This window comes from Hyla sarda, chromosome 3 (genome assembly GCF_029499605.1).
Source record: "Hyla sarda isolate aHylSar1 chromosome 3, aHylSar1.hap1, whole genome shotgun sequence".
NCBI classification, from domain to species: Eukaryota; Metazoa; Chordata; class Amphibia; order Anura; family Hylidae; genus Hyla; species Hyla sarda.
Genome location: NC_079191.1, coordinates 27,020,824 through 27,045,582, shown reverse-complemented (window position 1 = coordinate 27,045,582; position 24,759 = coordinate 27,020,824). Strand labels below are relative to the sequence as shown.

Genomic DNA, 24,759 nt, shown 5'->3' with positions numbered 1-24,759 from the left:
AGCAGCCTGGTGACGCTGAAGACAGGTCAGCACAAGTGCACAAGGTGGAGGTAGAAGCTGTTTAATTGGTTGGTTGTTTAACACTAGACACCAGACTACACAGGGTTTGTAGTCTGTAACCATGAAGACACCAAATCTGCATTGAAGCTGTAAACACATGCACAGTAAACCCAGTATACTGGGCTATAGTGCGAGCAAACATCATTACAAAGAGGGGTCACTTACTTAAATCGGTTCAGTATATGCAGATTTCTGGCACTGTAATCTTCAGCTGCATTGCTCTCCAGCACACATTGGAGGCAGGGGGCGACTCACCCAGCTCCCCTGCCTCCCCCATCTTCTCCGTCTGCCTCATTCTGTCATTATTATGCTAATGAATGCCGCAAGGGAGCACTCTGCTCTCTGCGTGCTTACTTACGTGCCTTCATTAGCATAATAATGACAGGGCTGGCTCCCTGCCTCTATTGCGCATAGCTATACAATGCAGCTGAAGATTACAGTGTCAGAACTCACCTGCACTATAACCCAGTATACTGAGTTTAGTGTGGGTGAACAGGGTGTCAGATTATCTCTAAAGAGGTACTTTTTTTTTTTTTTTTTTTAAATCAACTGGTGCCAGAAAGTTAAACAGATTTGTAGATCACTTCTACTTAAAAATCTTAATCCTTCCAGTACTTATCAGCTGCTGTATACAACAGAGGAAGTTCTTTTCTTTTTGAATTTCTTTTCTGTCTGACCACAGTGTCCATGTCAGGAACTGTCCAGAGCAGGATAGGTTTGCTATGGGGATTTTCTCCTGCTTTGAACAGTTCCTGACATGGACAGAGGTGTCGGCAGAAAGCACTGTGGTCAGACAGAAAAGAACTATACAACGTTTTCTGTAGCATACAGCAGCTGATAAGTACTGGAAGGATTAAGATTTTTAAATAGAAGTAATTCACAAATCTGTTTCATTTGTTGGCACCAGTTGATTTAAAGATAAATAAACATTTCCACCGGAGTACCCCTTTAACCAGGACTCATATGCAAAGGTTCTTCATCGGTTTCTTTGAAGTAACAACACAGTACACAGACAACCTGAAGATCACAACGCAAATTCGCAAATTTTGGGCAAATATATGGATCCTGCTACAATATCACAGATGCCATATACAAAAACAGTCTGATACTCTGCCCGACAACGAATGAATTCTGGACTTGTGCATCTACTGGAGCAGCTGCTGTTCCAGACTAGAAGACTTTGTGGCTATTGACTATGAGAATTAATCTCCCTAGGAATTCATCCAATGACCCTGCAGAACGGCTGATAATGAGATTAATCGTTATTAAATTATCCTTCACATGGTTTATATAAAAATTTAGAACCCCATGTCAGATGTCCATCCTGTGTGGTACCTCCCTCGGACACGTATGATCCTCATGAAAAGCTGTGGTTATGAATGGGCTCTTTGAAAGAACTAATTTTTATCTACAACAGAGTCGGTGGCACAAGTTAGTTTTGCTTTTTTTTTCCCCTGAATGAACGGCTCCGGGTTCAATTGAGAAAATCAATACGTAAACATTGTAAAAGCAGCGTGGACTGAATACAGCGTAAAACCAGATGTCATTCACATGGAAAAGTCTTGTTTCTATCTTTCTGTCTTGTGTCCCGATCTACACTAAATGGCCACTTTATTATGTGTGGTGTCCCGGTACAGGACCTAGTCCTGTTCCTTGTCTAAAGTCCCCTCAGCTAGAGTCCCTCCATGTCTCATAGGGCTCTCCTGTAGGGCTTACTTCTAGTCGTCTTAAGTAAAGTGTGTACATATTAATATAATGTATAGGAAATATATGTATAGGACCTCAGTGGTCACGTGATACACAGTTGTAATGTATAACATGCTTAAGGACCTTAGAGGTCATATGATGTACCCAGAGTTCACTGGGTCAGGACTTACAGGTTTGCAAACCAATGAGCTTTTGCCCAGCCCTCTTAATATATAAGGGGCTGCTGCCACTAAATTCTTTCTCTTCCTTCTGGACATTAAAGAAAGCACATCTCATCTCACCAGCACCAATTCAAGCTAGGCCTAAAGCCTAAAGTCCAGCAGCCACAAAACCGTGAGTTACTCAAAGCTCCATCTATCAAATCCTGTGTGACTACTACAAGCTCAAATAGTATAATTAGTAGCACAGTGGCCTGTATCATTGCTTCCAAGTCCCAGCAAACCTGTGAGGAGCCTGTATCCCGGTTTACTCTTAAAAGACTGTTATGTTATGGACTGTTTCATAAATTCCGCAAGTAAAGTTTCTTCAGTTTACTTTATAAAATCTGCTGTGGACACTCCGTTATTTTTCCCTGCCGTTTGTGGGACGGTTGGTGGTAGGAACATTACTATTGAGGAAACCCCACCCTGGCGCCACGACATTCAAGGGTTTATACCACCAGACCCTACACTATTACCGGAACACCCCAGTCACCGTTTACTCTCCCCTGGCACCACATATGTATACATGTTCAATTGCTTTTCAAGGCAAATAGCTAATCAGCTGATCCCATGGCAGCAGGTTAATGCATTTAGGCATGTAGAAGTGGTCAAGACAACTTGCTTAGGTTCAAACCTATCAACATAATGGGAAAGAAAGGGGATTTAATGGAGTACTTAGCCCCTAGACATCTTATCCAAAAGATCGGGGCTAAGATCTCTGATCGCGGGGGGTCCCAATGGCGTTTAAAACGCCGGCTGCGGCGCTAGAGGCTCGTGACCTGATGGGTAAATCCCCCTCTTGACTTCACGTCACACCCCCTCAATGCAAGTCTATGGGAGTGGGCATTGAGAGGGAGGGCTGATGTCACAAGCCTCCAGCGCCGCATCACTAGTCATGAGGCATGCAGCAAAGTTCGCTCCATGCACCGGATGACTGTAGTGCCGCAGGGATAGGGGATAAGATGTCTAGGGGTGGAGTACCCCTTTAAAGGAGATCTGTAGTGCTCTGAACTTTATCCCCTATCTGAAGGATAGGGGATAGGTTATAGATCGGGGGGGGGGGGGGGTCCGAGCGCTGCCCCCCCTCGCGATCTCCTGTACTGGGCCGCAGCAATGTACAGGAAAGGGGGCGTTCCTTCCCTGCATGACGCGGCAGATGGCACGCCCCTCCATGTATCTCTGTGGGATTCATGGAGGAGCGTGCCAGTTGCCACGTCATGCGGGGACGGAACGCCCCCTTTCCTGTACATTGCCACGGCACTGTACAGGAGACCGCGGGGGGGGGGGGGGGGGGGCAGCACTTTGGATAGGGGATAAAGTTCAGAGCACTACAGATCTCCTTTAAGTGACTGAATATGGCATAGCTGTTGGTGCCAGACAGGCTGCTCTGGGTATTTTATAATTTATTATATTTATCAAAACCCGTGCAAAGGAAAAGTTGACCAGTTGCCCATAGCAACCAATCGAATTGCTTCTTTCATTTTTTTTTTTTTGCTATGGACAACTAGTCAACTTTTCCTTTGCACAAGTTTCAATAAATCTTCCCCACATGTGCCTATGTAGAGACATATATATACAGTGGTCCCTCAACATACGATGGTAATCCGTTCCAAATGAACCATCATTTGTTGAAACCATCGTATGTTGAGGGATCCGTGCAATGTAAAGTATAGGACAGTGGTCTACAACCTGCGGACCTCCAGATGTTGCAAAACTACAACACCCAGCATGCCCGGACAGACAACTGCATGCTGGGAGTTGTCGTTTTGCAACATCTGGAGGTCCGCAGGTTGAAGACCACTGGTATTGGAAGTTATACTCACGTGTCCCCGCCGCTCTGGACCGTCACCGCTCGTCACCGCTGCCCTGGATGTCGCCCACCATCGCTGTCATCGCGTCCCCGGGGTGACCCCGGCGCTCCGGCAAGGCCTCTGCTTCCCCGGCATCCTCGCTCTCCGTCGCCGCCATCAGGTCGCTACACACGCCACTCCTATTGGATGACGGGACGGCGTGCACAGCGACGTGATGACGACGATGGAGAGCGCCGACGATGCAGGGGATCCCGAAGAGGACGCCAGAGCCCCGAGGACAGGTAAGTGATCGTCACCGGACCACACGAGGCACTGTAAACTGCTTAAGCTGAAGCAGTCTGCGCTGCCGGATAGCTGTTTATACGATGGCCCCGACATACAAAACCATCGTATGTTGATGCTGCCTTTAACATGCGATGGCCTCTGAGAGACCATCTTATGTTGAAATGATTGTATGTCGGGGCCATCGTAGGTCGGGTCACTGCATATGGCCCAGATTTATCAAACTGTGTGAGAGAAAAACTGGAGTGATTTTTCCACAGTAACCAATCACAGCTCAGCTAAAGAGCGCTGGTAAAGTGAAACCTAAGCTGAGATTGGTTGTTATGGGAAAATCACTTCACTTCTCTCACAAAGTCTGATAAATTTGGGCCATAGGGAAGATTCATCAAGACCTGTGTTGAGGAACAGTCGACCAGTTGCCCATAGCAACCAACCAGATCGCTTCTTTCATTTTTCAGAGGCCTTTTCAAAAATGAAAGAAGCCAGCTGATTGGTTGCTATGGGCAACTGGTCGACTTTTCCTCTGGACAGGTTTTGATTACTCTCCCATAGTTCCTACACTTGGACCTTGGCCACAACTTACTTTATGTTTGCAGAGACAGCACAGTGCCATGTTTTCTGTATCTGATAAGAATTTCCACACGGCAGAATACCGGACAGGTACACGACCACCTGACTGTGCCCGTCCTCTGGAAGGTTTTTTCTGGGCCCTGCAGATGACGCAGCATCGCTGTCACCTGCTCCTCAGCAGTGTTGGGCGCGAATAATCGCATTTGGAATTTTTATCACAAATATTGCAAATTCGCGAATATTGCGAATATATTCGCTATATATTCTAAATTGCGAATATTCGCTTTTTTTTCTGCATATGTGAATATTCGCATATTCCTTCTTTTCACTTGTGGGCCAATTAGAATGATGCAAATACACTTTTCAGAGGTTATCAACAACATCCCTAGCAACCAATAGTAAAGTTGCTCATCCCCTCACTGTTTTCTTTCTCAAATACGCGATTATGCGAATATTCACATATGCGAATATAACAAATATACAAAATTCCTGCGTATAGGACGAATATTTGTCTATATATTCGCGAAATATCGCAAATTCGAATATGGGCAATGCCGTTCATCACTACTCCTGAGCAGATCAGACCAACAGGACTGTGCTTGGTACATTTGATAGGTGTTCTGGCCTACTCTCTTCTTCGCTGACACTACCACTACCTTCCTGCTCTGAACCCATCACCTCCTTGTCACCAGGTTCCCACATTCTGTCCAACACTACATCGTCATTATCAAACTCATCATCATCCTTGCCACTTATCTCAGTGTGAACTTTTGATATCTGATCATGGCCTTCTTGTTCCCCCTCAGCACATCCACCATGATGCCTTACAGTATGCCTACCACCACCAGTCCCACTAGTGCTCGGCCACTGCTTCCTAAAAAGTTTTGAAATACCTTTTTGACAACCATTTTTGAAAAAATTCACATTTTTTATGCGCCAGTTCAAGCGCACGCTGCGCACACCAGGGAAAGTCTCATTTATGTCTATGTCCGGAACGTTTGACAGATGTTCTGGCCACATCTTTGCTACGGTCTTCTTCGCTGATAGTACTACCACCCTCCTGCTCTGAACATCTACCTCATCCACTGGTGGTCGTAGTAGATGTTCAGAGCAGTGGTCGTAGTAGATGTTCAGAGCAGGAGGGTGGCCACTACGGCTATGCTCGGCCACTGCTTCCACCTCCACCACCTCAGCCTCACACGCCACGGCCTGTCCTTACTGTATTCCCCTTTCACTATAAACACTTTTAGGGTACGTTCCCACACGGAGTATTTTGCTGCGTATTTGGTGCTGCGTATTTTCCTACCCATTGACTTCAACAGAGAAAATAAAATACGCAGCAGCAAATACGCAGCAAATACGCCGTGTGGGAATGTACCCTTAATGCATATTTATGTTAAAATACAGTAGCTCCGCCAACTGCTTTGTATTGCAATGTGAGAGCTTTTATGAGCTTGTTCTGCAGTGACACTGCTGGGATCTGTAGTGCAGCAACACAAAATTGCAGGAAGGTGACAGAAGGTCATTGTCTGAGGTAAGCTCGTTGCTCAATGCTTTTCTTAGCCTGCTTTCAATTGGATAAAGGTGCTCTGGGATCAGTAGTTCCCCTGTGCGCTCGCTCTCAGCTTTCTCTCCAAAATGGCAGCCACAATGCAGTGCATAAGGTTTCATCAGCCCCTTAAGCCCACCCCTGTGCTGTCTCCTGATTGGCCTGGGAGCTGTATGTCACATAATGCAAGCAATGATTGGGTAACCTGGGGTCATGTGATCTTACTGTAAGCTGTAAGGTATGCTGGGCTACCCTGATGTCATCTCAGTGTTCTCTGTACTTCCTCCGTTCAATCAGGTGGCAAAACGCCATGTGTCCCTCATCCCTTCTCCCAATAATGGTGGCGGTTCCAGGCTCATAAGGTCAAAACTTCTGCTAGCATAATTAACCCTAAAATTAACCCTAAAGTTCTAAGTGAGACTGGGGGTCGCCTGGGTCGGCTCGCTCATCTCTAATGGTCTCAAATTTCAGGCTGAACATAGCAGCTCTCTCTTTGCCTCTCTCATAGCAGGAAGTCTCAGCAGAATGATCCTGGCTGCTGCTTATCTTACACTTAGTATTGATGGCTAGCGTCAAGGTGCCAACATACATGCGATAGCTGTCAGCAAAATGTTAGATTTGCTTACACCAGTGTCTTCCAACCAGGGTGCCTCCAGCTGTTGCAAAACTACAACTCCCAGCATGCCCAGACTGCCTGCGGCTGTCCGGGCATGCTGGGAGTTGTAGTTTTGCAACACCCTGGTTGGGAAACACCGACTTACACAGTATAAGATGAGGTCGTCCATCACTCACCAGCGTTAGCTTTTTCTCCACTCTGGCTGCATTCGGCATTTTGTCATAGTGCTGTATTTCTTGGTAGGCTTTGTGAAGTTTCCAGGCTATGGTGGAATAGCAAGTGATGATTGTGATAGCCGGGGTAATGGTGCACAGGATAAACATGCTGAGGATGAACGAGAATCCATTGCTGGACATCTGGAAATCCGCCCAGGCGATGGTGCAAGAAATACCGAATGGTTCTGGGCCGTAGTGACCCCATCCCACCAATGGCAGTATTGCCCAGAGCAATGCGTAGAGCCAGATGCATATGATCACAACGTATATGGCCGGCTTCTTTACTGTATTGCCTGGAAGAGTAAAGGAAGAGTTAAATTATACCATAGCAATGTACTAAACATCCCAAAATCAGGTCAATAACTAGTGTACGGGATGCATAAAATGCTCATGTCTCCAAAAATGTATTCCTCACTTTTGCAGCAGTTCCCTATCTGCATATGAAAAGACATTAAGGAATATAATACTGTCACACACTGCACCCTCTGAATATAATACTGCCACACACTGTGCCCTCTGAATATAATACTGCCACACACTGTGCCCTCTGAATATAATACTGTCACACACTGTGCCCTCTGAATATGATACTGCCACACACTGTGTCCTCTGAATATAATACTGCCACACACTGTGCCCTCTGAATATAATACTGTCACACAACGCACCCTCTGAATATAATACTGCCACACACTGCACCCTCTGAATATAATACTGTCACACACTGCACCCTCTGAATATAATACTGCCACACACTGTGCCCTCTGAATATAATACTGCCACACACTGTGCCCTCTGAATATGATACTGCCACACACTGTGCCCTCTGAATATGATACTGACACACACTGTACCCTCTGAACATATCCCTGCCCCACACTGCACCCTTTAAATATAATACTGCCACATACTGCTCCCACTGAATATAATACAGCCACACACTGCCCCCTCTGAATATGATACTGTCACACACTGCGCCCTCTGAATATAATACTGCCACACACTGCGTCCTCTGAATATAATACTGTCACACACTGCACCCTCTAAACATATCCCTGCCACACATTGCACCCTCTAAATATAATACTGCCACATACCGCTTCCACTGAATATAATACTGCCACACACTGTGCCCTCTGAATATGATACTGACACACACTGTACCCTCTGAACATATCCCTGCCACACACTGCACCCTTTAAATATAATACTGCCACATACTGCTCCCACTGAATATAATACAGCCACACACTGCCCCCTCTGACTATGATACTGTCACACACTGCACCCTCTAAACATATCCCTGCCAGACACTGCACTCTCTAAATATAATACTGCCACATACCGCTTCCACTGAATATAATACTGCCACACACTGTACCCTCTGAACATATCCCTGCCACACACTGCACCCTTTAAATATAATACTGCTCCATACTGCTCACACTGAATATAATACGGCCACAAACTGCACACTCTAAATATGATACTGCCACATAGTGCACCCTCTGATTATAATACTGTCACACACTTCACCCTCTAAATATAGTACTGCCACACAATACTGCTACACCCTCTGAATATAATACTGCCACACATTTCACCCTCTGGATATATAACTGCCACACACTGCACCCTTTGAAATAATACTTCCACATACTGCACCCTCTGAATATATTATTACCACACATTGTACCCTCTGGATATAATACTGCCACATACTGCATCCTCTGAATATAATACTAGCACACATCGTACCCTCTGGATATAATACTGCCACACACTACACCCTCTGAATATAATACTACCACACACTGTACCCTCTGAATATAACACTACCACACACTGTGACCTCTGAATATAATACTACCACACACTGTACCCTCTGAATATAATACTACCACACACTGTACCCTCTGAATATAATACTACCACACCCACTGCAGCCTCTGGATATAATACCGCCACACACTACAACCTCTGAATATAATACTACCACACACTACACCCTCTGAATATAATACTGCCATAAGTTGGATAAGTTACTCACGGTTGGCTGTGGTCGTGCTGGCCACTACATATCGGAGCAGCGCCATCGCTGTCAATGTCATCATACTTGCTACTCCAAAAAAGAATCCCATGAGGGCATAATACAGGCAGGTAGGATCCCCTCCGATCCATGCGTGATTCCATGCAGAGGCGATGGCCAGGGGGTACATGCTCACTGCCATGCCCAAGTCCGTGATGGCTAAGTTTATAGACAGGAGATCTGGAGACTTGAGGTGGGAAGAACATTTCACTGCTGTAGCAAGAACGGTGATGTTACCCACCACGGTCAGTATAGCTGAAATAAAAAAAACATTTATATCATTTATGGAAGTCAGGAGTTAAAGTGGATCTGCTCTCCTCATATGGCTGTTTTAGCAAATACTTGTATTCTCCATAAAATAACCATTTTGAAGCACCTTTTCCCAGATATCTGCATTGTTCCTCTGCTACTCTTCCTGGAAATGTGAGTAAATTGACAACAGGGCATAACACTTGTTAAGAGGGAAACACCAAGTTTTCAATTCATTAACACAGTTCCACAGATAGAACAATATTTATTAGTTATTTTATTGAAAATACAAGTATTTATCAAAATTCACATATCAGGACAGGTGCTATTGAAGGAACATTTTAGTAATTATAGTTTTATAGTTATGACTGCTTTAGAAAGCTGGATAAAAACAAATATACCTAAATGATGGCTCTTTTTTTTTCTCGGGTGCAAAGAGGCGTTCCCAAGCCCCTAAAGTAGTGAGGTCTGGAACACCTCCTCGCTCCCCCTCAAATCCCTGTACCTGCTTGATTGACAGTGAGGGCTCAGCAACCAAATCTCATTCCTGCGCTGCGCATGCAAATTGTGCACAAGTGTGAGATTTGGAAACAGGGCTCGGCTTCCAGCTGACTGTCAATCACAAGGATGGAAGAAGGAGCGACAAGTTGTTCCAGCCCTTAGGAGTCTTGGGAACGCCTTTTTGACACTTGGTCTCAGAGAATAAACATGTTATGGAAGCTCAGACAGATAAATAAAAAAAGGTACCATGTGTCTCCTGGCCCTAAAAGCATCTTACAGTGTCAGCAGTTTGTGAAGGTGAATTGCAGCTGACAGATTCCCTTTCAGGCTATTGACTCAAGGACCAAAGCCCGGCCCTACAATGTGTCCCGCTGGGTCCATTGGACCCAGGCAGCACCTCCATAGGGACAGCAAATTGCCGCCCCAAGAAGATTTTTGACCCCTTCTCAACCCATGACAGACCTAATCTGTCATGGTGCCGCTCAGGGTGTATGGATTGGTCTCCGGACTCGAGCCTGCTCCATACCCGGCGGCCCCCAGCTGATTCCTGTAGTTGGAGGCCGCTGCTAATAGCCAGCATGTAGTGATCTCCACAGCCGGCTATTAACCCTTTGACAGTGGCGTCTAATGGGAGCTTTAAACCATGCCTGGTGGTCTAGTGGGGTGGTGTTTACGGGGGTGCACTATATTGGTCCACTGTGGAGGTAGCCGGAGAGCATACCTTTCCTTCTGTCTCGGTCCCGGCTCTGCATTTTATAGAGCCTGACTGGACCAAGCTCTACCAAATGAGGGCAGAGCACACAGATCGATAAAATCCCCTAAGGGACCATAAAAGTGTAATAAAAAAAAAAAGTTTAATAAAGGCTTAAAAAAAAAACATTAACCCCTTCCATATTAAAAGTCTGATCTAACTACCAGCTACACAAATCATGGTGTGCATGCACTCTAAATAAAAAAAATATATAAAAATCGGAAAATCACCCATAAATTCTGAAAAAAAGCTTAAGAGACAATTTAAAATCTAAAAATATATGTATTATTCCTAGAAAGACACAATAACTATGAAGCATTTTAATCCTTGACATATCCTATAATAAGAGACATTATACTATTACACATAGATATCTTTGAGAGGAGAATCTTAGCACGAGGCGTCAGTAGTTCAGCAGGACGCCTTTCCATACACATAGGATTAGCGGAGGAGATGAGAAGCCGGTGAAGGACAGATAGGATCTCCATAAGTGCGGCTCCATGTGGACACAGATATTCTAAATTATTCTCTCTGGTCAATCCAGTTGTTGAATTCATTTTACGAGTCTCACAGAGATGGTAACACCAGGATTCAAATTTAAATTAAATATATTTTTTTACGCAGTTTTGTAAAAAAAAAAATCTCTCTATATATTTATGACAACGCTCCTGAAATTTACTCACAATAGACTGCCACCTCCTGTTACTTCTCAGATTGTGCTGTGTACACTGGGGGCAGCAGTCTTCTCGATAGGGAAGATCGGACAGTGGCGAATAGGGCTAGGTAAGGCTAGGTAAAAAAAAATTTCACTGATTTTTAAACAATGTATCTGTCTCGCTAGAGACAGATACATTGTTTAAAAATTTGTGAATTTTTTTTTACCTAGCCCTATTCGCCACTGTCCGATCCTCCGATCTTTTCTCTTCTTCCCGCTTGTTAGATGAGCACTCGGTGCAGGACCTGTTGGCTCAGCCAATCACTGGCCGCAACAGTGTCCTGTCTTAACCAGTTATTAACCAGAAAATAAAGCGTTTCCTTTTATTACACCAAAGAGCTGGATTCTCTTTTGTGGATGGACATCCTCTGTGAGGCCCCCAACAATTGACTTAACACCGATTACAGATGCACTTCAAGTTTTTTCAGTAAGTTAATTATATTTTAGAAATTATAATATTTGCAATCTTATTTTTTGAGCCTTGGATATTTTTGTGTCATTAGCAATTCACATGGCTATTCACACAGTATTATCACTTTCCATATATATTGCTTCTTATGATAAATGTGACTTTTAGAATTCATATATAGCACAATAATGAAAATGGCTTAGATATAAATCCATGAAAAGGTTACAAAGATTGTGTTATTAAAGGCCTTGTTTAGTCTAGAAAACCCATTAAATTAGAAAATTCTGCATGGACCTAAATTGTGGGGGTGGGGAGTCCCTGTGGGGGGGAGATATATCAAAACCTGTTGTTACGCCGAGTGCTCTGGGTCCCTGCTCCTCCCCAGAGCGCTCGTGGCGTTCTCCTCTCTGCAGCGCCCCGGTCAGACCCGCTGACCGGGAGCGCTGCACTGTCACTGCCGGCGGGGATGCAATCTGCATAGCGGGACGCGCCCGCTCGCGGGTCGCATCCCAATCTACTCACCTGTCCCATTCCCCGCTCTCTAGGGCGCGGGCGCGCCGGCTCTCTAAGATTTAAAGAGCCAGTGCACCACTAATTGGTGCCTGGCCCAATCAGTGTCTATTAGCTTCCCTGCTCCAGGTATATATAAACTCACTTCCCCTTCCTGTCCTGGCCGGATCTTGTTGCCTCAGTGCCTAGTGAAAGCGTTTTGTGAGTGCCCTTACCAGTGTTACCAGACCTTCTGTCGTTGCCCTTGACTACGAACCTTGCCGCCTGCCCTGACCTTCTGCTACGTCTGACCTCGCCTCTGTCTAGTCCTTCTGTCCCACGCCAGTCTCAGCAGTCAGTGAGGTTGAGCCGCTACCGGTGGGCACGACCTGGTTGCTACCGCCGCAGCAAGACCATCCCGCTTTGGGGTGGGCTCTGGTGAAAACCAGTAGCAACTTAGAACCGGTCCACCGGTACGGTCCACGCCAATCCCTCTCTGACACAGAGGATCCACCACCAGCCTGCTGAATCCTGACACCTGTGTAGAGGAAAAGTTCAGATCACTTCTTTCATTTTTCAGACGCCTTTTAAAAATTTTTTTATTGATTGCTATGGGCAATTGGTCAACATTTCCTCTGCACAGGTTATGATAAATCTCCCCCAAAGAGTACATAAAAGCATCTCTGTCTCTGAAAGACCTATCTTGAAAACATGGTAAATCCAATTATTTCAAATGAAACATGGAAATGCTGTAACAGCACCAGCTGGTCACAAGATGGCAAAAGTGGACTTCTTCTATGAGTCCTAGTGCTCAGATGCCTCAGGACTTACAGAAGGGCCAAACAAATGGATGGTCATATATCAATTCAAGCAGGTAATGATTAACACGAATATAAGCTCACCAAGAGATGACAAAAACAAGAACAAATGACAATAACTGTCCCTAACAAGCTCTTTCTGAATCTTCACGCGGAACAAACATTAAAAGAGTAGTCTCATCCGAAACATTACTGAAAAACATGTCCCCTATCCTGACTGCTGGGAGCCATTCTGCAATCTTTGGCTCTCCGGTAGAGGTATGTGGAGGGGGCGTGGTGGCCCCTGCTTCGGGTGGGGGGGGGGGGGAGTGACTTGCAGCTCAGTACAGGAGACCGCGGGGGTCCTGAGGATAGGGGATACATTTTTTTTTAGCAATGTTTGGATGAGACATCTTCTTTAACTTTAATATTTCTTAGTTCTACCTACTAATATCTTTAACGCTAAGAAAAGGTAGGCAAAGAGAAAAAAGGAGCAATGTGTTGTCGGATCTATGTTAGAAGCAACAGGATAATAAGCTATGGAAAGGAGCTACACAGACTGTACAACAGCAAAATGGTAGGACAATTTTACTATTTGAAAAGTTGGTTAATTCAGGAAATTCAGTGCAAAGGTATCTATAGTCATTAACTCTTTTGTCTGTAATTTGGGTGTTGTCCATATCTGCTCTGTGGACAGTGTGGATGTAGGACAAAGGATAAAGGAGGAGGGGTGCTGCAATATCTTGCATAAAAAAAAATCACATTTAAACACTGCAAATGGGCCAGAAATGGGCAGGTAAAACCAATTAACGAGGTGGAAATACCCTGTTAAGTTCAGTACATCATAGTTATGTTTAATTTAGGGAAAATGAGCAACAATCCTGAACGTGAATCTTCCCAATTGGGAGTCTCCATCCATAAACTTAAGACCAATTTTTAATTCAGTCAAGAATAGGAGGGTGAGTCTTTCTTTTTTAAGTGCAACTGTCACCAAGAATATGCTAGTAAAGCTGCACACATAGTTCACTAGGGCTTCACAAGCATATTCTCGACAAACCTTTATCAATACTTAATACTTACAAAAAAAGACCACCTTCATAAACCCTCCAGGAGTCAGGCCAACAGTCAGAGAGCCAAAGCATGGGGTCCGCTCTGCTTCAGGGCCGCACCACCACTCTCTGCTTACCTTGCGCAGTTGATTGACAGCTGACAGGTGCACAGCAGAGATACACAGGGCCGATGGAGGCAGGCGATTCGTGTGTTAATCAACTGCGTGACATAGCTGGAGGCCTGTTGGCCTGACTCCCTGAGGGATTATAAATTAGTTTTTTTTGTAATTATAAAACAGCCTAATTTATTGATAATGATATGCCAAAAACATGCTTGTGAAGCCCAAGTGCACTGTGTGTGCAGCTTCACAAGCATATTCTTGGTGACAGTTGTGCTTTAATAAAAACATAAAAAAATTCAAGTTTTGATCTGTGGTTGGTGTTTAGTGTTGCTCACGAATATTCGCAATGCGAATTTCAATCGCGAATTATCGCATATTTGCGAATATTAGCGAAAATAGCACTATATATTCGCAATTACGAATATTCATATATATTTTTTTTCACAGTACATATCACAGTGATCATCCCTTTCTGCTTCCAGCTTGTGAGGTGTAAAGAAGGCTCTAATACTACTGTGTGAGACTGGCGTGTGAATTTTCGCATATGCGAAAATTAGCATATGCGAATTTCTGCATATGTGAATTTCCGCATATGCTAATTTTCGTATATGCTAATTTTCACATATGCAAATTTTTGCATATGCTAATTTTTGCATATGTACATTTTCGTATATGCTAGTTTTCGCATATATGCGAATTTTCGCATATGCAAAAATAAAACACGAACATTTCGAATATGCGAATTTAGCGAATATATGACGAATATTCGTCCATATATTTGCGAAATATCGCAAATTCGAATATGGCCTATGCCGCTCAACACTATTGGTGTTCCATTTATTCTGTCAATCCCCTTTAAGAATTATAATAGTCATTGAAGGTAATAGTTTTGTAGTATAATAGTCATTGAATGTATGACAGTTATAATAGCTGTGTCAGGTAATAACAGCAAACAAGTAGACGCAGCAGCACTCCAGCGTAGTGATAAATAGTGACTTTATTTATCACCAAAATGAATTGCGACGTTTCAACCACCTCTCGTGGCCGTCCTCACCACGAGAGGTGGTTGAAACGTCGCAATTCATTTTGGTGATAACTAAAGTCACTATTTTTCACTACGCTGGAGTGCTGCTGCGTCTACTTGTTTGCTGTATCTGATTGGGGCTCGAGGACCAGGGCCCATCCACAGCCTGCACCCGTTACACCACATCTTCTTTAGAGTGCTGCTCCACCTGCTTCTTCTTATTGTGTCATGTAATAGTTATGTAGTACAATTATCGTATAATGTAAAAGGTAGTATGACAGTGATGTAGTTTAATAGCCATGTAATAGTTATGTAGTTTTGTAGTATAATAGTCGTATAATGTACTAATTAGTATGACAGTGATATAGTATAATAGCCATGTCATCTAATAGTTATGTAGTATATTAGTCATATTGTGTACTAAGTAGTATGACAGTGATATAGTATATAGCCATGACATGTAATAGCTATGTAGTATATTAGTTGTATAATTAAATAGATAGTATGAGACAGTGATGTAGTATAATAGCCAATGTAATAGTTGTTACGCCGAGCGCTCCGGGTCCCTGCTCCTCCCCGGAGCGCTCGCGGCGTTCACCTTCATGCAGCGCCCCGGTCAGACCCGCTGCATCAGTGTTACCGGCGGGGATGCGACCTGCGTAGCGGGACGCGCCCACTCGTGGCTCGCATCCTAATCCCCTCACCTGTCCTCTGTCGGCTCAGTACCGGCGCGCGCGGCCCCGCTCCCTAGGGCGCGCGCTAGGCTCTCTGCGATTTAAAGGGCCAGCGCGCCACTGATTGGCGCCTGGCCCAATCAGCACTCACACCTGTGCCCTCAATATAAAAACTCAATATAAAAACTCACTCATTGCCAGATCTTGTTGCCTCAGTGCCAGTGAAAGCATTTCCTGTGTATGTCCCAAGCCAGTGTTCCAGACCCTCTGCCGTTGCCCCCGACTACGATCCTTGCTGCCTGCCCTGACCATTTGCTTTGTCCGACTTTGCTCTTGCCTAATCCCTTGTACCGCGCCAGTCTCAGCCGTCAGTTGGGGTTGAGTCGCTATCGGGTGGAACGACCTGGGGGTTACCTGCCGCTGCAAGTCCATCCCGCTTTGCGGCGGGCTCTGGTGAAAACCAGTAACCCCTTAGACTCCGTTCCCCTGGTACGGCCCACGTCATCACCCCACTGACACAGAGGATCCACCACCAGTATCCTCACAGTATACCCATCCGGATCCTGACAATAGTTTTGTATTATAATATTTGTGTAATAATTATGTAGTATGATAGTTATGTAATGCAACAGTTACGTAGTTTAACAGTCACGTAGTATGATAATATTGATCTTGTGGAATACTCACATAGCATATTAGTGCTTCAGTGTGATACATGTGTTTCAACAGTTATGTATTATGACAGCCATGTGGTGAAATGGTTATTCACTGTTTTTCTGTATGTCACATTTCATGTATTGCTTCCCTCCTGGCCGCCTGTATTTCCTCTAAGGATTTATCATTGTCCGGAGCTGCTCACATAACGTCATTTGACATGTCCCCAAGTTACAAACCACAATCCACCCTCGACACGTCTGCAGAGATGTTAAAGTTATCACCAAAGATGACAGACTAAAAAAACAAACCCCCCTGAATATAGAACGTGGTGATTTATAAAACAGTTATTAAAAAAAAGTATAAACTACCATCAATGTTTAAAAACTTTCTGTTCACTCATTTTTTTTTTTTTTTTTTTTAGCAAACTTGTTGCTGAGGGACAAACATTGCCATTGACTGTACAGCATCATTATGTACTTAAAGTGTTAAATATTGATTCATAAGAAGTATAACCGATTCATCAATATCAGCTTACTGATAGTTTACAGTAGTATGACACTTTGCTGCCTAGAACTTAAAGGGGTACTCCGCCCCTAGACATCTTATCCCCTATCAAAAGGATAGGGGATAAGATGTCTGATCATGGGGGTCCCGCCTCTGGGACCCCCGCGATCTCTGCTGCGGCATCACAGTCATCAGGTGCACGGAGCAAACTTCGCTCCGTGCCTGATGACTAGCGATGCGGCGTGACATTACAGCCATGCCCCTCTCGTGACATAACGCCCTCCCTCTCAATGCAAGTCTATGGGAGAAGGCGTGACAGCACCCCCTCCCATAGACTTGCATTGAGGAAACGTGGCTGTGACGTCACAAGCCTCCAATGCAGCAGCCGGCATTCTAAACGAACGCCGGGTGCTGCAGGGGTTCCCAGCGGCAGCCCCCACAAATTAGACATCTTATCCCCTATCCTTTGGATAGGGGATAAGATGTCTAGGGGCAGAGTACCCCTTTAAAACGTACCTGTTAGATAACAGAATATAAACTAATGCTTCTTTGTTTTGCTCACTAGGTCATGCAGATGCTTTACATGTCTTTTTTTTATAACTGTTATTTTGTTAAGGTTTTATGAAATTTTTCATACATAAAGAAAATAAACATATGATAAGTAAAATAGTAATAGTAATACAGGTTCAAATACCGTATACAACAGTGTGTTAAGAGATAATAACAAAAAATATTGTAGAGCTAAGATTAGAGTCACGTGACTTGTCTCCTAGATTGATATAAACTAACACATGTTATGGAGAAGATGATTAGGGATGAGCAAATCGAATCTGACGACTCCAAGTTCGTTACGAATTTCATGAAAAATTAAATTTGCAAAGAATCAGAATATCGCCATGATTCGACTGCACAAATCGTTTCATTAAAGTCCATTTAGTGCGGTCCAGGCTACAGAGCACCTAAAATGGCTGATCCCCATGTCAGGACATGGGGCAAGGAACTCTGGCAAGGAGGGAACATAGGTAGGCGAGATGACCCTGAATCACTAGCAGCATGCAGCCTATCAGCAGCCAGCCACCCCTGTGATGTCACAACCCTATATAATCGGCAGCCATCATGCAGACAGTCACATCAGCGTTCTATTGCAGAGAGAAACAAAGGGCAGTGTGTGTTGCACAGAAAAGCATTTTTACAGCATCGATTCCCCTTAAGGCCAAATCCAGCCTAGAAGCACTGATAGGGAAGGGAGAGAGATTGAGAGAGAAAGTGCAATTTTGGGTGTACTACACAGCGACTGTGTGCTGCAGCACTGGTGTGTACAACAAGTGAAATGCTAATAGTAGCCAGCCAGTTAGGGTGAGCAGAGCACTAAATGCCATAATCACCTGCTATTAGTGCCTAATACAGGTTGCGTGGCGGAGCGTATTGTCCTCTATTAAGTGCAACCTGTGCGTACATAGGTGGTGTATTATTTTTTTCCTGTTAAAGTCTTAAGGGCCTACTTACTGTGAAAGGCCAGCCAAAAGTACACACCTGCTGCTGTTCTAGACAAATACTGTTTTAAGTGTAGTAGAGCCTATTGTACTCCCCTCATAAGTGCATACCATGTATGTACATCTATGTGGTGTACCATTTTGTTCCTTTTAAAGTCTTAGGGGTCTACTTACTGTGAAAGGACAGCCAAAAGTAAACACCTGCTGCTGTTGTAGAAAAATGCTATTTTAAGTGTAGTGAAGCGTATTGTACTCCCCTCATATTCGCACTAATCATGTCAGGCAGAGAAGTGCCAGGACGTGCACAGAGTGGCAGGGGCCTAAATTCATCCCCGTATCAGCTAGCTGTTGTGTCTTGACCAGCAACCCATCTGCAATCATTGATTGGTTAACTCGGTCATCTACTTCATCACAAGTGACATCTGATACCCCCTGTCAACAGTCGGTGGGCTCCTCAGACACAACCCTCAGTTGTCATGACCCGGGAGCAGTCCCTGTCCTCCCATTGCCTCTGTCCTCTGCTATTCCCTCCCCCACAGAAGTATCTTATGCTGTGGGTTCAGCTCCACAATTTAGTGAGGACAATCTACTAGAGGCCAGTCAGCAGCTACTGCCCAGCAAAGAAGTGGAGGAGACATCTGCTACTTCCTCCACTAGGTGGGCAAGTAGTGATGAGGAGAGTGGCGTGGGAGGTGGTGTTGCAAGCGTTCAGGCTCCTGAAGCAGACACTGTTGAGGAACCTGAGGAGGACATCAGTAACGTGCAGACACAACTCGATGATTATGAAGCCGATCGCATTTTGGAGCTGGGTTCAGAAGGGGCTTTATCATCAGGAGAAGAGGGGTTGCAGGTTGCCTGTGAGGCAGCAGCTGAGCCAGCAAGGTGGCAGCATGGTGGCAGAAGTGGGAAGTCTGGAGCCAAATGTGCCAGGGGTAGACCACCTGCTTTGCGGCAGCCTACCTACCCAGTAGGTAGTGGAACAGGTCCCTGGAGTCGGCGGTAGTAGCAGTCAGTCAGTGCGGACTGTTGGGTGGAAAATCAGCTACTCTGCGTTGTGGCAATTTTTCATCAAGTATCCGGAGGATGTTAACATGGCCACATGCAATTTTAAAAAATATCTTTAATCTTTGCAATTGTGAGGCCCTATGTTGTTGTCAGGCTGCTGCTACCTCCAGGCTGTGTAATTCTGTCACCATATGGTCTCCTCTCGCTGCTGCCACCTCCAGGCTTAGTCATTCTGCTACATTTTGGTCTCCTCATGTTGGTGTCACCTCCAGGCTGTGTCATTGTGCTGCCATGTGGTCTCCTCATGCTGCTGGCACATTACATAATCATTTTTATGTTAATCTATTTAAAATCTTCAATTAAAATGTTAACATATATCTTTAATCTTTTCAATTATGAGGCCCTATGGTCTTGTCAGGCTGCTGCCACCTCCAGGCTTGATCATTCTGCCACATTTTGGTCTCCTCATGTTGGTGCCACCTCCAGGCTGTGTCATTGTGCCACCATGTGGTCTCCTCATGCTGCTGGCACATTACATAAAAATGTTTACGTTAATATATTATAATTCTTCAATTTAACATTTTAAAGATATATTTAATCTTTTCAATTGTGAGGCCCTATAGTCTTGTCAGGCGGCTGTTTGCCACTTCCAGGTTCTGTCATTCTGCCACTATATGGTCTCCTCTTGCTGCTGCCAGTTCCAGGTTGTGTCATTGTGCCACATTATGATCTCCTCATGCTGCTGCCACCTCCAGACTGTGTCATTGTGCCAGCATATGGTCTCCTCATGCTGTTGGCACCTTATATTAAACTTTAAAAATGTTAATCTATTTTAAATCTTCAATTTAAATTTGCACTGCGAGGCAGGGTCTGGAACAGGTGGTAGCTCGCCTCGCGGCAGACTGCCAGCTCGATGCTCACCAGAATGGGTCCTCAAAAAAGGATTTAAAAAAATTAAAATAAATTCAAATTAAATTAAATAAAAAATTTCATTAAAAAATCTCTTTAATCTCTTCAATTGTGACACCATATGGTCTCCCTGCTGCCACATCCAGACGCTGTGCGGTTGTGATTCTAATAGCAACGCCTGTAATCTGCATGTCATGCTGAATAACAGTATTATTTCACTAACACAGCACACTCCCTATGCGTGTTATCACAAGGCAAAGTGTTCTACACCCCTATTGAGGCTCTCTGTAGCCCGGAAATAGCCGTTTTTAATTGTGATTCGCCACAAATAAATTGGGACCGAACCAAATTTTTTCATAAAATTCGGCGAATCGGCTGAATCAAATGTTTCGAAAATTCGCTCATCTCTAAAGATGATGTCTTTTTTATGTGTCTACTGAATTTGGCTCATAAATTTCTCTGTTGTGCTGCTCACTCATTCTGACATGCACTGCTCAGGAACGGGTGTATCCGAAGCAAGCAGTGAGCCGCCCTCAGTCACCATGCATTCACTTCCTCCCTGAGTTTGCTGTGCTCTGATGGGTCTCTTCATCCAATCACTGCAGGCTGCTCTGTAACCCCCTCCTTTCTGTTTTCATGCTGTAGTCTAATAGGACAGGAGTGAGCACAGAGGAGTGCTAGTCCCGCCCTCACCTCCTGGACATTGTGCCTGCCTGTGCTTCAGCTGGGACAAAAGGTGATGCTGCAGCCAGACAGGATTATGCTCTGGGGACCCAGTAGTGGTATTTTTTATAAGTCATGATTTCTGTAAAATGGAGATAACATTTCTTGATTTATGAAGTATACTACAAGGGTTAGTGTTTTGCCATAATGCACAATTATGATTTTATCTAAAAATTTTCTAGTCACATGAGTGATCATCTGATAATTCGAAAAAATGATAATACAGAAAAATAAAATCCATTGATGACAGATTAAATTAATTTTACTATAAACACTTTTGTTTTATTTACATTAAGAAATAAGTTTATATAAATAAGTAATTTATCTTCTTTCCCCTGTTAATAGCAACCATGGCGGTGAGTGTCGGCTGTTTACTCCTTTATTTCAATCATGTCAGATTAGCCTCCTAAATACCAAGATTAAATTTAACCGTGGCATCTAGGCGGCTATTTGACAGGTGATATATTCATTCTTAACCAAACTTTTCTAGAAAATACCAGATTATAAGATTTTCTGTCCTACTGGATGCCATATTAACCCCCTAATAGTCACTTTAAAATTGTAATAACACTCCAGTAAATGTCACTTTTTTTATTGTAAAACTTGTGTCTCAAATTAATTTAGTTGACACATAACTAATTTGTTTGCCTTTTTTTATGCTTTTTACCATGTGGTAAAAATAACATTATCTTTATTCTTTGGGTTAGCAAAGAATGCAGCAAATATATGTAGCTTCTTATATTTTATTATTATTTTTTTACATGAAACACTTTTTAGATTTTTGTTTTACTGCATTCCAAGAAGCCATTTTTTTAAACTTTTTTAAAACATTTTTTATTAACATAGGAAACAATATGGAGATTTGCTTTTTTGCGGGATAAGTTGTAGTATTTATTGGTACTATTTTCTAATACATACAGTACTTTTCTCTTTTTTGAGGCACTAAAAAAAAAGTTTTTTTTGAGTTTTTTCATGGCATACTTTTTTCTTGGGTCATTATTATTCAGCATTATCATTTTTTCAGAGACTTTTTTATGACCTAATAGACATACAGCGTCAGTAGAGTACTAATGGATAACAGAGGGAGACCCTTCCTCCATCACATCACTTAGATGCTGCAGTTGGTATAAGCCGTGGTATCTAAGGATCAGGACAGGCTCATCTCTGATCCCAACAGTTACAGCAGGGTCCCAGTCCTGTGTATTACAGCAGGGTCCTGGTCCTGTGTATTGCAGCAGGCTTTATGTCTTGTATATTACAACAGGGTCCCAATCCTGTGTATTACAGCAGGGTCCCAGTCCTGTGTATTGCAGCAGGCTTTATGTCTTGTATATTACAACAGGGTCCCAATCCTGTGTATTACAGCAGGGTCCTAGTCCTGTGTGTATTACAACAGGGTCCTAGTCCTGTGTGTATTACAGCAGGGTCCTGGTCATTACAACAGGGCCCCGATCCTGTGTATTACAGCAGGGTCCCTGTCTTGTCTATTACAGCAGGGTCTTCTTCCTGTATATTACAGCAGGTCTCCGGTCTTGTCTATAACAGTAGGGTCCCAATACTGTGTATTACAACAGAGTCTTAGTCCTGTGTATAACAGCAGGGCCCAGGTCCTGTAAATTACAGCAGGGTCCGGGTCTTGTGTATAACAACAGGATACCGGTCCTGTGTATTACAAAAGGATCCCAGTCCTGTGTATTAAATAAGGGTCCCGGTCCTGTATATTACCGCAGGGTTTGGGTCCTTTGTAATACAGCAAAGTCCCAGTCCTGTGTATTACAGCTGGGTCCAAGTATTGTGTATCACTACAAGATCACAGTCCTTTGTATTCCTGTAGGGTACTGGTCTGGTTTAATACAGCAGGGTCCCGGTCCTGTGTATTACAGCAGGGTCCTGGTCCTCTCTAATAAAGCAGGGTCACAGTCTTGTCTATTACAGCAGGGTCCACGTTTTGTGTATTACAACAGAGTCCCTGTGATGTGTATTACAGCTAGGTCCTGTGTATTACAGCAAGGTCCCGGCTGCTTGATCTCTAGGACATTGCCTTAATACCAGGGACAGAGCTCTAGGAAAATTGTTAGGTATATAAAGAAATTCCAGTGTAAATTTATGAACCCTCATTCATTGATTTTATTTAAATTTTGCAACACGACCGACCTGACTGACCCTGGGAGCAGCAGGTGACAAGGGGGCCAGGGTCATACACGGACCAAAGAGATGAATGGAAGGGGTGAGCACTCGGCCATGACAACAGCTTTAAGATATGGCTTCAGTGTCAGCCTAATGATACAGATCTCATTATGTGTAATTATATGTAATTTCTTTGGAATACATTGCTTCAGATCCCTTACTGCTGCAGTGCACAAACCCTGGTACTCGTCTGTGAGTGGAGACGAAATATAACCGGGTTATGATATACAGAGAGATATATGGTGGAGATGACAAGTCAGTGGACTATGATAAGATTACCCAAAGCCCCTATGTATATGGAGAGACTTGTTTATCCCCCAATGTATTCTCTGGTAAAAGTAAATGATTTTTGGAAGAATACCTTCATAATGCAGCATGTAATAGAGTACACAGAGGTACAGTACAGGTCTATAGAAAATCTATAATAGGGGCAAGTATGAGGCCTGTATCAATGGTAATGTATGAGGGTAAATTTCAGGTCTAATGTATGAGGGTCTATATCAGGACTATTGTAAGAGGGTCTATATCAGGGCTAATGTATGAGGGTCTATATCAGGGATAATGTATGAGGGTCTATATCAGGCATAATGTATGAGGGTCCATATCAGGGATAATGTATGAGGGTCTATATCAGGGATAATGTATGAAGATCTATATCAGGGCTAATGTATGAGGGTCTATATCAGGGCTAATGTATGAGGGTCTATATCAATGCTGATTTATGAGGTATTATATCAGGTCTAATGTATGAGGGTCTATATCAGTGCTGATGTATGAGGGTCTATATCAGGGCTAATGTATGAGGGTCTATATCAGGACTAATGTATGAGGGTCTATATCAGGGCTAATGTATGAGGGTCTATATCAGGACTAATGTATGATGGTCTATATCAGGGCTAATGTATGAGGGTCTGTATCAGGTCTAATGTATGAGGGTCTATATCAGAGCAGATGTATGAGGGTCTATATCAGGGCTGATGTATGAGGGTAAATATCAGGGCTAATGTATGAGGGTCTATATCAGGGATAAAATTTGAGGGTCTATATCAGGGCTGATGTATGAGGGTCTATATCAGGGCTAATGTATGAGGGTCTATATCAGTGCTAATGTATGAGGGTCTATATCAAGGCTAATGTATGAGGGTCTATATCAGGGCTAATGTATGTGAGTCTACATCAGGGCTAATGTATGAGGGTAAATATCAGGGCTAATGTATGAGGGTCTATATCAGGTCTAATGTATGAGGGTCTATATCAGGGCTAATGTATGAGGGTCTATATCAGGGCTAATGTATGAGGGTCTATATCAGGTCTAATGTATGAGGGTCTATATCAGAGATAATGTTTGAGGGTCTATATCAGGGCTGATGTATGAGGGTCTAAATCAGTGCTGATTTATGAG

At 43.7% G+C, this 24,759-nt stretch overlaps 1 protein-coding gene and 1 long non-coding RNA gene across 4 annotated transcripts in view; one reads left to right on the top strand and one right to left on the bottom strand.

Annotated features, from left to right (window-relative positions):
- LOC130361212 (opsin-5-like) overlaps nucleotides 1-24,759 on the bottom strand; it is a 133,028-nt gene that overhangs the window by 3,817 nt on the left and 104,452 nt on the right. For both annotated transcript variants that reach the window (XM_056563943.1, XM_056563944.1), the window contains 2 exons: nucleotides 9,061-9,354; nucleotides 6,972-7,303 (listed from right to left, as the gene is read on the bottom strand). In XM_056563943.1, the coding sequence (XP_056419918.1) occupies nucleotides 6,972-7,303; nucleotides 9,061-9,354 (626 nt within the window). The remainder of the gene's footprint in view (nucleotides 1-6,971; nucleotides 7,304-9,060; nucleotides 9,355-24,759) is intronic.
- The window catches only part of LOC130361213 (uncharacterized), a 43,697-nt gene continuing 23,570 nt past the window's right edge, over nucleotides 4,633-24,759 (top strand). For both annotated transcript variants that reach the window (XR_008890910.1, XR_008890909.1), the window contains exon 1: nucleotides 4,633-4,720. This is a non-coding gene — a long non-coding RNA (uncharacterized LOC130361213). The remainder of the gene's footprint in view (nucleotides 4,721-24,759) is intronic.